A 15,872-nucleotide genomic window follows, 5' to 3' on the forward strand; every position below is an offset into this window, starting at 1 on the left:
ATTATCTTGGAATCAATGGCTCATGTCCTGTAATCAATAACTTCTGATATGAAATAAACAAATTTTCACTTTCTTCAGTACGCGTGATGCTGGGGAGTAGACTATCTAAATCATTCTGTTATTTTGCAACATGTTTTGAGAATCTATAAAGGTTTTGCATCATTACAATATGTTGTGCAAATGTGTCGTTATTGCCGCATGGAGTGGCTGCGCAGTTAGAGGCGCCATGTCACGGATTGTGCTGCTGCTTCTGTTGGAGGTTCGAGTCCTCCCTCAGGCATGGGTGTGTGTATTGTTCTGAGCATAAGTTAGATTAAGTTAGTCTGAGTAGTGTGTAAGTCTAGGGACCAATGACCTTAGCAGTTTGGTCCCTTAGGAATTCACACACATTTGAACATTTTTGTTGTTATTGTGGCTGTCCCTGTGTGATTGGAATGTCATCCCTGTCATTGTTTGTAAACATATGTAGTTATCATGAGCACTACCTAAGGGCAGAAGCCCACATTCAGATGGGTTGCAGCATTTCAGCTGAAAACAGAGCACCAAAATGGATGTATTAGAGACATATGTGAAACTGTAGACCGAATTCCACAAAGGGCAGTCATGACCAGTGATTGGGTCTGCATCATCACATACGTAGAGAAGGCTTGTCAAGCAGGGAAGTCCAAAGAGGTGATGCAGACATGGAACCAGTTCCAGCTGACAGGTCGTGTTGAGAATTTACACCATATAGGCCATCCATGTTTGACAGGTCCAAAGAATGATGGGAATCTATAACTTTTGAGTCAAAGGAACCATGGACTGAGTGCTCCAGAACTGAATTTAGTGTTCAAAAATGCTCTGTCTCATTGAACAGTTGATGACACTTGATGAGCACCACATTGTACTACAGCACCATGGACTCCATAGCAGGTGGGCAAGAACCCACACAGAATGGGCACCTCAGGATTGGCATTGGGTGTTTACAGACAAAACTGTGATCGGTTTGTACCCCAATAATTGCAGTCGACATGTTTTGAGACAGCCCGGTCATATTGAATGCCTCAAACAGTGTGTCCCACATTTGCACATACACCTTTCATGATTGTTGAGGGCAATCTCACTGCTCAGGGATGAGATTCTGCAACCAACAGTGGGACTGTGTTTCCAACATTTTGGAGACAATTTAATCTTGATGGAGGATAACTTGCATGCTTACCATGCTGTTCTTGTCTACATGTTCCTTCAGCATGCAGGATAACCAGAATGGAGTGGCCTGCCTGTTTCCCAGACAGGTGTGGGATCGACTGAAATGAGCTGTTTTTGATTACTGGCAATGACCACGTACTCCACGGGACTTATGCAGAATTGCCATTGAAGAGTAGGACAAATCGGACCATAGCTGGCTTGATGATCTCATTGATATTCCATGGTGGATTCAAGCCTGTATCTGAGGAAGGACACGTTTCCCCACACACTGACATTGCTCAGGAGTACTGTGAAAAAGCCACACAAGAAGCAGATAATTTTGTCTTTACAGAAACGTTTTATTTATTTATATACTTATTTGATGATTTGTACACATTTCAAATGAATATACATGCATACCTCATAGTCAATTTTTGTTCTGTGTGCCATAAATTTTGAAATGGAGGAGTGATGCAAAAATTTTGTTGATATGTGTACTTATATAGCTGGTTTATATTCTTAAATGGCTTGAAAATTCAATTTTTTTTCTCTTTCTTTCCAGAACAGTTCACAAAAATAAAGCCATAATATTGTAAGAAGTTTGCTCTCACCTCGGGGCCTGAGTGACCTGGTCCTCTTTTCCAGTCTTCCTGCCTAAGGAAGGAACTAACAGCACCAAAATTAAGGAACAGCTTTTTCTAATTTTTAGCGTCTTCAGAGGAGGGAGTGAATTGTGATTTAATAATCACATAACACACATCCATATCTCATCAATCCAAACAATTTCAAGATTGGATTAATTAAAAATATAAAGGAAAATTAACATGGTGGTTTTAATGGTTCATATTCCCCTGCCACACTTGAGTACAATCTGCAGAACATTCATACAGCCATGTGAAACTGTGAGAAAAGTCCTCCTTTGGGATGTTGTTCATCCTGTGCCTCACACACACATCTCCAGAGACCTATTGTGCGATTTGTCATTATGTGGTTGGTTCCTATTGATAACACCAAGTCTTGTAACTGTGATGATTTATCCAGAAACATATTATCTGCATTTTCCTTTTCAGTTAAGTTGTGGCAGCATCTACACATCATTGTTTTTGTTCAGGAGTCAAAGTGTACGGGGCAAACTTTGCACATACTCTTCTCTTGGTCAAAGAATTCTGGAGAATGTCTTAATCACTTGATTTAGAGATGTACAATTCATTGCTCCATTGTGATTTGTGGCACTATATTGACACACTTGGTCCTCATGTCCATTATTCAACATCATCTGCTCACAACTGACTTGTCAAATGCACATCTGTGTTAACAGTTGTTAGTTCAAACTGCCACCATAGCTATTGTACTGACATCATTTGTACATCAGGAATAAAATGAGTCTCAGAACTTTTTGGATGGATGATGTAATCTGAACCACTTGTTTCAGATACAGGATACATGTCAAAAATTTGAAACAGAACTTCACAACAAGTGCAGAATAACCAATGCTAATACATTATCCTAATAATAACACATTTTTGGTACTGAAAAGAAACTAATACTGAATGTAACTTTGCTCAAATTATCAATTCATCCCCCATGAATTATCCTCCTACAAAACAGCAGGAGCCTTATTTTTAGAGGATCTGCCTTGATATTAACTATATTTTTGCCTATTAATTTATCACATATATTTTCATCCTCATCTGCTCCAGAGAGTGTGCCTATAATTTCAACTTGTGTGTGGAAAGCATGAAATTCTCTTGCTTCTCATGTTGTATGCATGACTAAAATGCATTGTAGTCTCACAGTTGAACTGTTGGAACATTATGTTCTGTTGATTTTAAGGGCCTGTGGCATTCCAAACATTAGTAGCAACAAGAAAGCAAGCTAGCATAGGAATAATAATCAAGCAGAAAAAAAGAAGAGATATGAAGGAGAAAGAGAGAAACAGGAACAGATATGAAGGGGAAAAGAGAGAAACAGAAATGATACAGAACAAAATAAATGCAAGAAACATGTGGATTGATATTATGGGATAGTGAAGAGGAAAAAAAGACCATAAGACAAAAACTGTTAAAAGAACAGCATTATGATGCAAAATATGAATGTATGATAATAATGAAAAGTCAGAAGGAGAAGATGGAAGAAAGAAAGAAGGGAAGAGAATGTGGTGGAAGAAAAATCAGGGAAAGTAATGAACAAGAAATAACAGAACAGATGACAAAGAAATGGTTCAAATTGCTCTGAGCACTATGGGGCTTAGCATCTGAGATCATCAGTCCCCTAGAACTTAGACCTACTTAAACCTAACTAACCTAAGGGCATCACACACAACCATGCCTGAGGCAGGATTCGAGCCTGTGACCATAGCAGTTGAAAGTTCCACACTGAAGCACCTAGAACCGCTCGCCCCAGCGGCCGGCAAAAGATGACAACTAAATGTGTGTTCCCTTCTCAGCTATTTCCTCATTTTTGTATGATTCACGTTTATTCCTTTCCCTTTCTATTTTATCAACATTTCTGTGAATCAGTGAATAAACAGATAACTACAAGATAGTTGTGGAACCTGCTTTGTATGAATGTTAGAAAATCATAAGTTGATGGGAGTTAGAGTAGACCAGTAAAAAAAATAGAAACTTTGTAGTTGCTTAAATTACAAATTATAAAAATATAATTTTATGTATTTACATATTTTATTGACAGTTTATTTTCCATTTTCACAAAAGAATTGGTGACCGAGTAAACAAAATGTTTATCTATTGCACTTTGTTTCTATAAATAAAATATGACGGGAGAATGTACATAATGCAGAAGATGAGGAATTACTTTGGAATGATGCACTGGTGAGACTACACACATAATGAAACAAGCAAGCAACCTGTTGAGAGATAGCTCTAACCTGTGCTCTTCCTCCACATGCTTTTTTACACATACAGGTTCAAAGATAAGTTATCAGAAAGCTACTTATTCTAGAAACAAAATCAGTCTTTTTCACACATATTTAACATATAAAAGAAGTAATTCTTAACTTCTGCTGTTCATCTAATAGGGCAAACACTTGTCACTATGTTTTGCTGTCCATCGAAACTTTACAAGATGTCTGCATGCTGCATTTATTCCTGCCAATGCTGAGTGCACTACAGCTATAAATATGAGGCCCAATAGACATGCCAGAAAGGCATACCCCGTCTTCTCCCAGTTTAGAATGTCATATATATAAGTGCGTCCAAATCTGTCTGTGCCACCAGCAAGGTAATAGATCCCACTGAATATCACATAAACCAATGCAAAGAACAGTGGTAAATACATGTGGCTAATTCTTAAAGGGTGTGCAATGATAAGCAGGTCAATGGTCATCATTATGCCATTCATGGCATGTGTGAGGATGTTCACTGCATCTAATGGATGCTGCTCTGTAACAGAACAAATTAAGGTACATATAAATGTAAGTATTCTAATTTCAGTGAGGTAAATTGAAAAAGTATGACAAGACTTATCTTAAATAACAGCTAGCAAAAATTTTCCCGAAGGTGGATACAAGATAGCTAATTTAACTCTTTCAGTACCAGTGATTTTTGCCTGAAACCACCACTTTATTATTATTACTATTTTTAAGTAGCAGTGCCTTTTACATGAAATCATCAATGATATTGAAAAAAAGAGACATCTAGTGGTACGCTGAGGTACTTCTATGAGTATAGTGCATTGCAGCAGTCACTTACAACATTCAAAGCAACGGTTGTCACAGATGGTTCAAATGGCGTGAGCACTATGGGACTTATCTTCTAAGGTCATCAGTCCCCTAGAACTTAGAAATACTTAAACCTAACTAACCTAAGGACATCACACACATCCATGCCCAAGGCAGGATTCGAACCCGCGACTGTAGCGGCCGCGCGGTTCCAGACTGTAGCGCCTTTAACCACTTGGCCGCCACGGCCGGCAGTTGTAACAGAGATTGCGCTATGTGACTGTAGGAGATTGTGATACACGCCTTTTTTTAAATAGTGCTCATATCAAGACAATCATTGTTAGTGAAAGTAAGTATAAATAATGTTGTAACATAAATTTGGCTGTCACATCTGCAGTGATGGGTAGTCCCTATCAAAACATAGCAAGTGTCTCACTGAAGCCTCCACAGATCATAATACCGTCCTAGCATTGTACAAAAACAGATCTCGCATGCCTTACCTCTCCAGTCACCCACCATCCCTCAAAGTTCCAATGTCCAGCAGTAAAGGAGCCTTCCCCTCATGACCCAGTACTACCCAGGATGGAGGAACTGAATCACATTCTACACCAGGGTTTCTACTAGCTCTCGTCATGCCCTGAAATGAAGAATGTCCTATCCACTATCCTTCCTATCCCTCCCACAATGCTATTCCACCGCTCACTGAACCTACACAACACCCTTGTCCATCCGTATACAACCTCTGCTCCCAACCCCTTGTCTAAGGGCTCATATCCCTGTAATAGACCTAGATGCATGACCTGTCCCCTACTTCCTCCCACCACCACCTACTCTAGTCCAGTCACAAACATCACCTATCACATCAATGGCAGGGCTATATGTGAAACCGGTCACTTGATCTACAAGCTAAGCTGCAACCACTGTGCTGCATTCTACAAGCTGTCTGTCCGCATGAATGGCCACCGACAAACTGTGGCCAAGAAACAGCTAGACCACCTTGTTGTTGAGCATGCCACCCAGCACAACATTCCTCATTTCAGTGACCACTTCACAGCCTGTGACATCTGACATCTGGATCCTTTCCACCAACACCAGCTTTTCTGAATTGCGCAGGTGGGAACTCTCCCTCCAATATATCGTACGTTCTCATGACCCTCCTGGTCTCAATCTTTGCTAGACATTGTCTTTTAACCACTATCCCCTTCCCTGTTCCAATTCCAGCAGTACACAGCCCTCTGTTCCACCAACACACCCACAGTCTTTTTACTTCTCTCCTTTTCCGCTGCCAGAGCCCCCACCACCCACCCTCTGTCTAACCTCCTGACTGTACCTAACTGCCCTACCTTTTACCCACCTCATCCCTGTATGCTCCCACAAGCAGCACTTTACCCCCCGCCCCCTTCCCCATCCCTACCCTGCTATCCCTCATCTTCCCCACTCCAGCCTCCTCCTTACCCCCACCACTCTGTATGCTTCTCCCATCATGTGCTGCTGCTCACAGTCTAGCCTTGCTAGACAGAGACTGTGGTTATGAGTGTGCGAGTTGTGTTTGCATGAGCATCTGTGTGTGTATGTTGACTAATTCTGATGAAGATCTGATTGGACAATAGCTTTGTTTGATAGTCTTTTTGTTGTGCCTTGGCATCTCCACTATATGGTGAGTGACAACTATCCTTTACATAATACAGTGATAATTCCATCCTGGATTTTCCATTCTTTGAGTTACTACTACTGTTATGAGTTGTTTTGAAATGCAACCACTGGAGTAGTATCTACTTTTGATACCGATTTATTAAAGTTTAGCCCCATTTTTTCTTGTTATGTAGGACTCTAGTCTGTTTTAGGCATTACGAGTTCGTGTAAATCTTGAGATGTGGGAATGTGTCTATAAAAAATGTGAAATTGCTTCTAAATATACTGCTGGAAAGAAAAAAAATTGTACACCTGTAAGGATGACATCAATTTTGATCTGATGACGGCATATGCCACCTGGGAGATATTAGATGAACTGGTAATGGTTTCAATGTGTTTGCAAACAGAGCATAACAGCATAGCTACCAGAGCACCATCTTTGTCTACCCTTTAACAGGGAATTCTCACAGCCAGAAGACTCAGTGTGGTGCAAATATGTTAAGCAAGCAGATAACCATGCCATGGAGACGCACTTATGCTTCCTACAGCCAAGTGAGTGAGTTTGAAAAGGGTCAAACTGACCTTCCAAGTGGTGGGACAATCCTTGTGTGATTGTCACATAAGTTAGATGTGCTGCATCATTTGTGCAATAATGCTAACATCAGTGGTCACATGACCATTCTCACACCTGTGGACAATGTCCTGGACATCCACACAGCACAGATGCCTGCCAGGATTGTCGTATTGATGTGTTGTGAACTGGTTATTAGCAGTGGGACTATGGGCACGCACACATCTAGGCCATCTTCCACTCACACGACAGCACCAACTTGCCATCAGAGGACCACTTGGAAGATGGAATGGCATGCTGTGATCTTCAGCAATGAAAGATTCTGGCTGCACACAAATGTTGGTCATTTGCATGTATACCATAGACACGATGAGGGTGTCTCACAGAGAGCATTTGTCCATGACATGCTGGCCCCACCCCAGGTCTTATGATCTGGGATGCAATAAGCTACAACTATTTTTCGCCTTTGGTGTTTCTGGGGGGAGGGAACTAACCAGCACTCGGTACATGCAGAATGTTGTTAGACCCGTTCTTTTGTCATTCTTGCAACAGGCAGGTGATGTGTTATTCCAATGGGATAATGCTGACCCACACACTACCCATGAAAGTCAATACACTCTCCATAATGTGCAGCAACTTCCTTGGCCAGCATGATCTCCAAACTTTTCTCCAATTGAGCATGTGTGGGATATGATGGCGTGTGGGTAATCCACTACAAACAGCGTAGGGAATGCATATTGTGGCCAAGATAGACACAAAGCCCATGCTTACCACAGTAGTACAAGTTTATATGCCAACTAGCTCTGCAGATGACGAAGAGATTGATGAAATCTATAATGAGATAAAAGAAATTATTAAGATACTGAAGGGAGACAAAAATTTAATAGTCATGGGTGACTGTAATTCGATAGCAGGAAAAGGAAGAGAAGGAAATATGGAATGGGGGTAAGGAATGAAAGAGGAAGCTGCCTGGTAGAATTTTGCACTTGGTTCAAGACTCATGAAAGAAGGCTGTATACCGTACATGGAAGAGGCCTGGAGGTACTGGAAGGTTTCAGATAGATTACACAATGGTAAAGCAGAGATTTAGGAACCAGGTTTTAAACTGCAAGACATTTCCAGGGGCAGAAATGGACTCTGACCACAATGTACTGGTTATGAACTGTAGATTAAAACTGAAGAAACTGCAAAAAGGTGGGAATTTAAGGAGATGGAACCTGGATAAACTGACTAAACCAGAAGTTGTAGAGAGTTTCAGGAACAGCATTAGATAACAATTGACAAGAATGGGGGAAAGAAATACAGTAGAAGAACAATGGGTAGCTTTGAGAGATGAAATAGTGAAGGCAGCAGAGGATCAAGTAGGTAAAAAGATGAGGACTAGAAGAAATTCTTGGGTAACAGAATACATATTGAATTTAATTGATGAAAGGAGAAAATATAAAAATGCAGTAAATGAAGCAGGCTAAAAGGAATACAAATGTCTTAAAAATGAGATTGACAGGAAGTGCAAAATGGCTAAGCAGGGACAGCTAGAGGACAGATGTAAGGATGTAGAGGCATACGGCACTAGGAGTAAGACAGATACTGCCTACAAAAAAATTAAAGAGACCTTCGGAGAAAACAGAATCTCTTGTATGAATATCAAGAGCTCAGATGGAAACCCAGTTCTAACCAAAGAAGGGAAAGCAGAAAGGTGGAAGGAGTATATAGAGAGAGTATACAAGGGCAATGTACTTGAGGACAATATTATGGAAATGGAAGAGGATGGAGATGAAGATGAAATGGGAGATATGATACAGTGCAAAGAGTTTGACATCACACTGAAAGACCTAAGTTGAAATTAGTCCCTGGGAGTAGACAACATTCCATTAGAACTACTGATAGCCTTGGGAGAGCCAGCCGTGACAAAACTCTACAATCTGGTGAGCAAAATGTATGAGACCGGCGAAATACCCTCAGACTTCACAAAGAATATAATAATTCCAATATCAAAGCAAGCAGGTGTTGACAGATGTGGATATTACCAAACTATCAGTTTAATAAGTTACAGCTGCAAAATACTAACACGAATTCTGTACAGACGAATGGAAAAACTGGTAGAAGCCGACCTCGGGGAAGATCAGTTTGGATTCCGTAGAAATTTTGGAACACATGAGGCAATACTGACCCTATGACTTATCTTAGAAGATATATTAAGTTTCTAGCATTTGTAAATTTAGAGAAAGTTTTCTACAATGTTGACTGGAATACTCTCTTACAAATTCTGAAAGTGGCAGGGGTAAAATACAAGGAGCGAAAGGCTATTGACAATTTGTACAGAAACCAGATGGCAGTTATAAGAGTTGAGGGGCAAGAAAGGGAAGCAGTGGTTGGGAAGAGAGCCTATCCCAATGTTATTCAATCTGTATATTGAGCAATCAGTAAAGGAAACAAAAGAAAAATTCGGAGTAGGAATTAAAATCCATAGAGAAGAAATAAAAACTTTGAGGCTTGCCGACGACATTGTAATTCTGTCAGAGACAGCAAAGGACTTGGAAGAGCAGTTGAACAGAATGGACAGTGTCTTGAAAGGAGGATATAAGATGAACATCAAAAAAAGCAAAATGAGGATAATGGCATGTAGTCGAATTAAGTTGGGTGATGCTGAGGGAATTAGATTAGGAAATGAGACACTTAAAGTAGTAAAGGAGTTTTGCTATTTTTTGGGGGGGGGGGGGGGCAAAATAACTGATGATGGTCGAAGTAGAGAAGATATAAAATGTAGACTGGCATTGGCAAGGAAATCGTTTCTGAAGAAGAGAAATTTGTTAACATCAAGTATAGATTTAAGTGTAAGGAAGTCGTTCCTAACAGTATCTGTATGGAGTGTAGCCATGTTTGGAAGTGAAACACGGACAATAAATAGTTTGGACAAGAAGAGAATAGAAGCTTTCAAAATGTGGTACTACAGAAGAATGTTGAAGATTAGATGAACAGATCACGTAACTAATGAGGAGGTACTGAATAGGATTGGGGAGAAGAGGAGTTTGTGGCACAAGTTGACTAGAAGAAGGGATCGGTTGGTAGGACATGTTCTGAGGCATCAAGGGATCACCAATTTAGTATTGGAGGGCAGCATGGAGGGTAAAAATCATAGAAGGAGGCCAAGAGATGAATACACTAAGCAGATTCAGAAGGATGTAGATTGCAGTAGGTACTGGGAGATGAAGGAGCTTGCATAGGATAGAGTAGCATGGAGAGCTGCATCAAATTTGTCTCTGGACAGATGACCACAACAAGAGATATGATGAAAAGAAATGACTCTTGAGCTTCATCAAGCAACAACTCCTACAGAACTATGTGAACAAGTTGAGCAAGTGTGGTATAGCATATAAACCAGGGTAGTATTCGCCATCCGCATGAGTGGATGACAGAATCATGGGCTGCATTGTCACCCATGGAGGCTACAGCGGTGTAGCCTAATAAGGGTGTTCCAGCATTGGTCAATACCTGATACTTCAGAACTGCTTGCCCTACTGATCCGTGATGACTGGGTGTTGTGTGATGTCCTTAGGTTAGTTAGGTTTAAGTAGTTCTAAGTTCTAGGGGACTGATGACCATAGATGTTAAGTCCCATAGTGCTCAGAGCCCTACTGATCGGTAAATGTATTCATTTCATGTACTCCATGAGCACTGTTGCAATAATAAATAATTCTGAGTGAATTGGAAACCTCTAAAAGGGTGGTTTTTTTTTTTTTTCTTGTATTCATTGCTTACTCTGTCATAGAAAGGGAAATTTTGTAAAAAATATTAAAATGATATTCCAAAGGGAAACTACCTCCTTAAAGTAATTGATTGTTTACTTTTTGTGAATTTCTTCTTATATTTGCTGCTTACAATATGGAAACACTATTACATGAAAAATTTTAAAGGTAAGTTTTTCATATTGTAGGGACACAAAGGATTAAACCAGAAAAGAAACATAGAAATTGTTGTGACTCGCCGATCATTCAAAGTGTCACCGCGCAATTACACGCCTCCTCTACATGCGGCGCTGTCTGCCAGCCATGCAGCAGCCGCTTGTTCACATGTCTTGCTTTGTCAACTTGCTCAGTGACTTATATCTGTTGTGTCGTTCTGAAATATATGTGTTAAACTTGACGTTATAACAATTGGCGACGAGGTAGTTGATTTTTCCTTTTCATCATTGACCCACAGGTTTCCATGGCTACTGTCGAGCAACTATTGCAAGGTCTCATTGAACAGCAAACGCTTCTAACATCGGCCATTCGCGATTTCGTCGCGGCATCAAATGCGGGCGTTTCTCGTCGTTGTCTATACCTCCTTTTCCTCCTTACGATGAGACAGCAGAAGACTGGTCTGATTACGAAAAACGTCTTCAACAGCACTTCTTGGCATTTCATGTCGCGGATGAACAAACATGTAAGTCTCTGTTCCTTTCATGGATTTCCCCTCAAATGTATCGGTTGTTGTCGCAATTGGCTCCTTTGAAAGATCCTGTGTATTTGTCCTTTGCTGAAATGTGCTCACTTCTGTCCATATATTTTCAAAAGCAAACGCATGTGGTAGCCTCGCGTGTTGCCTTTTATCGTTGTCAAAAACAACTGCATCAATCCTATCGCGCTTGGGCTGCTGAACTTCTCTGCCTCAGTCGAAAGTGTCAATTTGTTACTGACGTTCACAAAGAATCCTATGCCGATTCCATGGTATGGGATGCTATTATCTGGTCGGCGCCCGAAAAATGTTCGGCAACGTGCCCTTCAGTTGGCAAATCCGACTCTAGATGAAGTCCTATCCATCGCGCAATATTCTGAAATTTCTCGCGCCACTGGGGCTCAAATAGAGGCGTGGGGTGACGTCGGGGAAATACAACCACTGTGCGCTGTTGACGACGCGTGCGATGCGTCCCTGACGGCCGACGTGGCCGCAGTGCACTCCCACGCGAGCCTCGGCCTACCCGTAAACAACTCTCTAAGAAACTGCAGCAAAACCCACGGCAACTTCCTTCATGTCCGAGGTGTTTTACAAAACATTCACAGGAGGACTGTCCCTAATGTTGGGCCGTGTGTCACAATTGCAAAAAGAAGGGTCATGTCTGCCGTTTGCAAATCCGACCGCATACAGCCATACATGATGTTCATGACCGTGACGCTGATTCTGCTTCTGTGTTGTCTGTCAATTGCACTTCTTCCCTTTCAGGGAAGTTATTCCTCACTGTCCAAATCCTTGGTCGGGATGTTCGCATGCAGGTGGATACCGGTTCTGCGGCCACTATAATTAATTCTCAGACGTATCTTCAGTTGGGTTCTCCACTCCTATCACCTGTCACTCGGCAATTACGGACATACAATAAACAGAAGATTTCTCTCTTGGGACAATTTAATGCTGAGGTATCTTACAAATCCGTCGTTTGCACTGTTCCCATATTTGTGGTCGACCAGAGCAACACAGGAAATCTTTTTGGTTTCGATGCCTTTCGCGTTTTTGGGTTCTCCATAGATGACTGTCAATATCGTCTCTGATGCTATTCCTTATGCTCAATTGGATTCCTTGTCGACGACCTTTTCGTCCCTTTTTTCTCCTGGGTTAGGCCGTGCAAACGACTTTGAAGCTCATATCATGCTCAAACCCACTTCTCGGCCAAAGTTTTTTTGGGCTCGGCCCATTCCTGTGGCCCTTCGTGATCGGGTAAAACGGGAGGTGCATCGTCTCTCTACTTCAGGAGTCTTGCTTCCTGTCACTTCCAGTGAGTGGTCCTCTCCTGTCGTTGTCGTTGCTAAGCCCAATGGTGATATTCGTCTCTGTAGCAATTTTAAAGCCACTTTAAATACACAATGCCTCATCGACACTTACCCTATGCCCCGACCTGAAGAATTGTTCACTAAACTTGCTGGAGGCCAGTATTTTTCTAAAATTGACCTGCCTGAAGCTTATCAACTTCCTCTCGATGCTGCTTCCCAGCAGTTTCTGGTCCTTAACACGCCTTTCGGTCTCTATCAATACCAACGATTGCCATTTGGGGTTGCCAGCGCCCCTGCTCTCTTTCAGCAATTCTTGGAACAGTTATTGCTCCCTGTTCCTGGGTGTATAAATTACACGGAAGACATTGTTGTCACTGGCTCCACCACTGAAGAACATCTCGAGAACCTCCGCACACTTTTTCATGTCTTACAGACTGGCGGTCTTAAGTGTAGTCTTCAGAAATCACAATTTTTTTCAGGCATCTAGCACGTACTTGGGGTTTCAACTCTCTCGGGATGGTATTCGTCCACTTCAGTAAACTGTCACTGTGATCAATGCCCTTCCTCGCCCTACATCTGTTAAGGAACTGCAGGCCTTCTTGGGGAAAATAGTATGCTGTCACAAGTTTTTACCGTCTGCTGCGTCGGTGGCTCAGCCATTGCATCGCCTGTTGCACAAAAATGTGCCTTTTCACTGGTCCACGTCATGCGATGCGGCTTTCCAGAAATTGAAGACTATGCTGAAACAGGCCGCGTGCCTGGCTACTTATCACTCTAGCCAACACCTTGTTCTTGCCACAGACGCCTCTCAATACGGGGTCGGTGCAGTCCTTGCGCACAGTTTTTCTGACGGCTCTGAACAACCGATTGCTTATGCCTCCAAAACACTCACGGATGCCCAACAAAAGTATTCTCAAATTGAAAAAGAAGCTTAGGCCATTATTTATGCTCTTCAAAAGTTTGGTGTTTTTCTCTATGGATCCAAATTTCATCTTGTTACAGATCACAAACCACTTGTTTCCTTGTTCCATCCATCACTGTCACTTCCCGACAAGGCTGCACACCGCCTCCAGCGTTGGGCTCTTTACTTGTCTCGTTTCAATTATGAGATTCATTTCCGGCCGATGGCTCAACATTCAAATGCTGATGCACTGTCTCACCTTCCCATGGGTCCTGATCTGGCATTTGATAAGGACGAACTTTTATGTTTCCATCTGGGTGTTGCCGAGCAGCGGGTTGTGGACGGGTTCCCCATCACCGGGGACCAGCTGGCGGCTGCTACGGGTTCTGACCCTACCCTCTCCCGGGTTTTACGCTGTATTCAGAAGGGTTGGCCAGATCATCCATCCACTAAGACTTCTGATCCGTTGCGGAACTACTATGCTTTGCGCTACTGCCTCACGGCTAGGGATGGTGTTATCCTCCTTTCCACCGACAATGCTTCACCGCGTGATGTGGTACCTGCATTTTTGCATGCTTTGGTCTTCCGCCTCCTTCACCAAGGGCACTGGGGTGCGTCTCGCACAAAATATCTGGCACGCCGTCATGTGTACTGGCCTGGCATCGACTCTGAAATAGCACACATGGTCACTGCCTGGGGCGCTTGTGCGTCACAGGCCCCCTCCCCGAAGTCATCTTTGTCACCGTGGCCTCTGCCTGAGACGCCCTGGGAGCGCATTCATGCTGACTTCGCGGGACCTTTTTTAGGTACGTATTGGCTCCTCGTAATTGACGCCTACTCTAACTTTCCTTTCATTGTCCATTGCACGTCGCCTACTACCGCGGCAACCACAAGAGCTGTCGCACTGCATTTTTTCTTTGGAAGGCATTCCCTCTACTCTTGTTACTGATAATGGCCCACAATTTGCCTCTCCCGAATTTGCGGATTTTTGTGCTCGTCACAGCGTTATGCATGTCACGGCCCCTCCATTCCATCCACAATCAAACGGTGAGGCTGAACGACTGGTCCGTACATTTAAGGCTCAGATGTGGAAACTCCTGACTTCTTCTGCTGCTGATGATGCGCTTCTCCCGTTTCTGGCTTCTTACCATTTCATCCCCATAGGCGACCACAGCCCGGCTGAACTCTTACATGGCCAACAGCCACACACACTACTTCATCTTCTGCGGCCTTCCACCTCATGGCCGCGGGTGCCTTCACTTGGCCTGTTCACTGCCAACGACCTTGTCTGGGTATGGGGATATGGCAGGCGGCCAAAATGGAGTCCAGGCCACATCTTAAGACACCGTGGCCAACGCCTGTATGAAATCCAGACAGACACAGGTGTTGCAGTGCGTCATTCAGACCAGCTTCAGCCTCGTGTGCCAGCAACGCCTGTTCCGAATGCTGCTACACCACCTCCAGCTCTACCTGACGCTCGGGATCTTGGCACCTCTCATTACTCACCACGCAGTCCTCTCACCATTATCCCAGTGCCAGTACAAGAACGGACGCCACCAGGAGACGTGCCCATGCAGGAACCGGATGACCATCATCTGTTGGAGCCGATCTACTCACCTCTTCCTCCTACGGACGCCGACACATCGCCCATGTCTCCTGTTATATCAACTGGACTTGCCACAATGGGCAGATTGGTGCGTGGGGCCCTAGCAGATTCGACCCCTACGTCTCCTGTTATCTCGACCCATTGTCATCGGGGACACTTCCGCCCGTACGGGAAGCCTCCTCCTCGAGACTTTACGGCCAGTCAAACAATGCCTATGGACATTAGCAATCTACAGGCCACCTCCATCAAGACCAGTGAAAAAATTTCAAAGAGGGGAAAAGTGTTGTGACTCGCCGATCATTCAAAGTGCCACCGCGCAATCATGCGCGTCCTCTACATGTGGCGCTGTCTGCCAGCCATGCAGCAGCCGCACCACCTAAGCGGCCAGCCAGCCAGTGGCTGCTAGACTTGGACTCAGTGTTCATTCGAATGTTACCTTGTTCACATGTCTTGCTTTGTCAACTTGCTCAGTGACTTATATGTGTTGTGTCATTCTGAAATATATGTGTTCAACTTGACGTTATAATAGAAATATTAATCACTCAAAAGATTGTATGCAAAATTTAAATAAA

At 43.0% G+C, this 15,872-nt stretch overlaps 1 protein-coding gene across 4 annotated transcripts in view; it reads right to left on the minus strand.

Annotated features, from left to right (window-relative positions):
- Positions 1–3,883: 3,883 nt before the first annotated feature.
- LOC126190895 (protein rolling stone-like) overlaps positions 3,884–15,872 on the minus strand; it is a 149,757-nt gene continuing 137,768 nt past the window's right edge. For all 4 annotated transcript variants that reach the window (XM_049931513.1, XM_049931510.1, XM_049931512.1 and 1 more), the window contains one exon: positions 3,884–4,568. In XM_049931513.1, coding sequence (XP_049787470.1) covers positions 4,198–4,568 — 371 coding nt within the window. In that variant the 3' untranslated portion in view covers positions 3,884–4,197. The remainder of the gene's footprint in view (positions 4,569–15,872) is intronic.

This window comes from Schistocerca cancellata, chromosome 6, assembly GCF_023864275.1.
Source record: "Schistocerca cancellata isolate TAMUIC-IGC-003103 chromosome 6, iqSchCanc2.1, whole genome shotgun sequence".
Taxonomy (NCBI): Eukaryota; Metazoa; Arthropoda; class Insecta; order Orthoptera; family Acrididae; genus Schistocerca; species Schistocerca cancellata.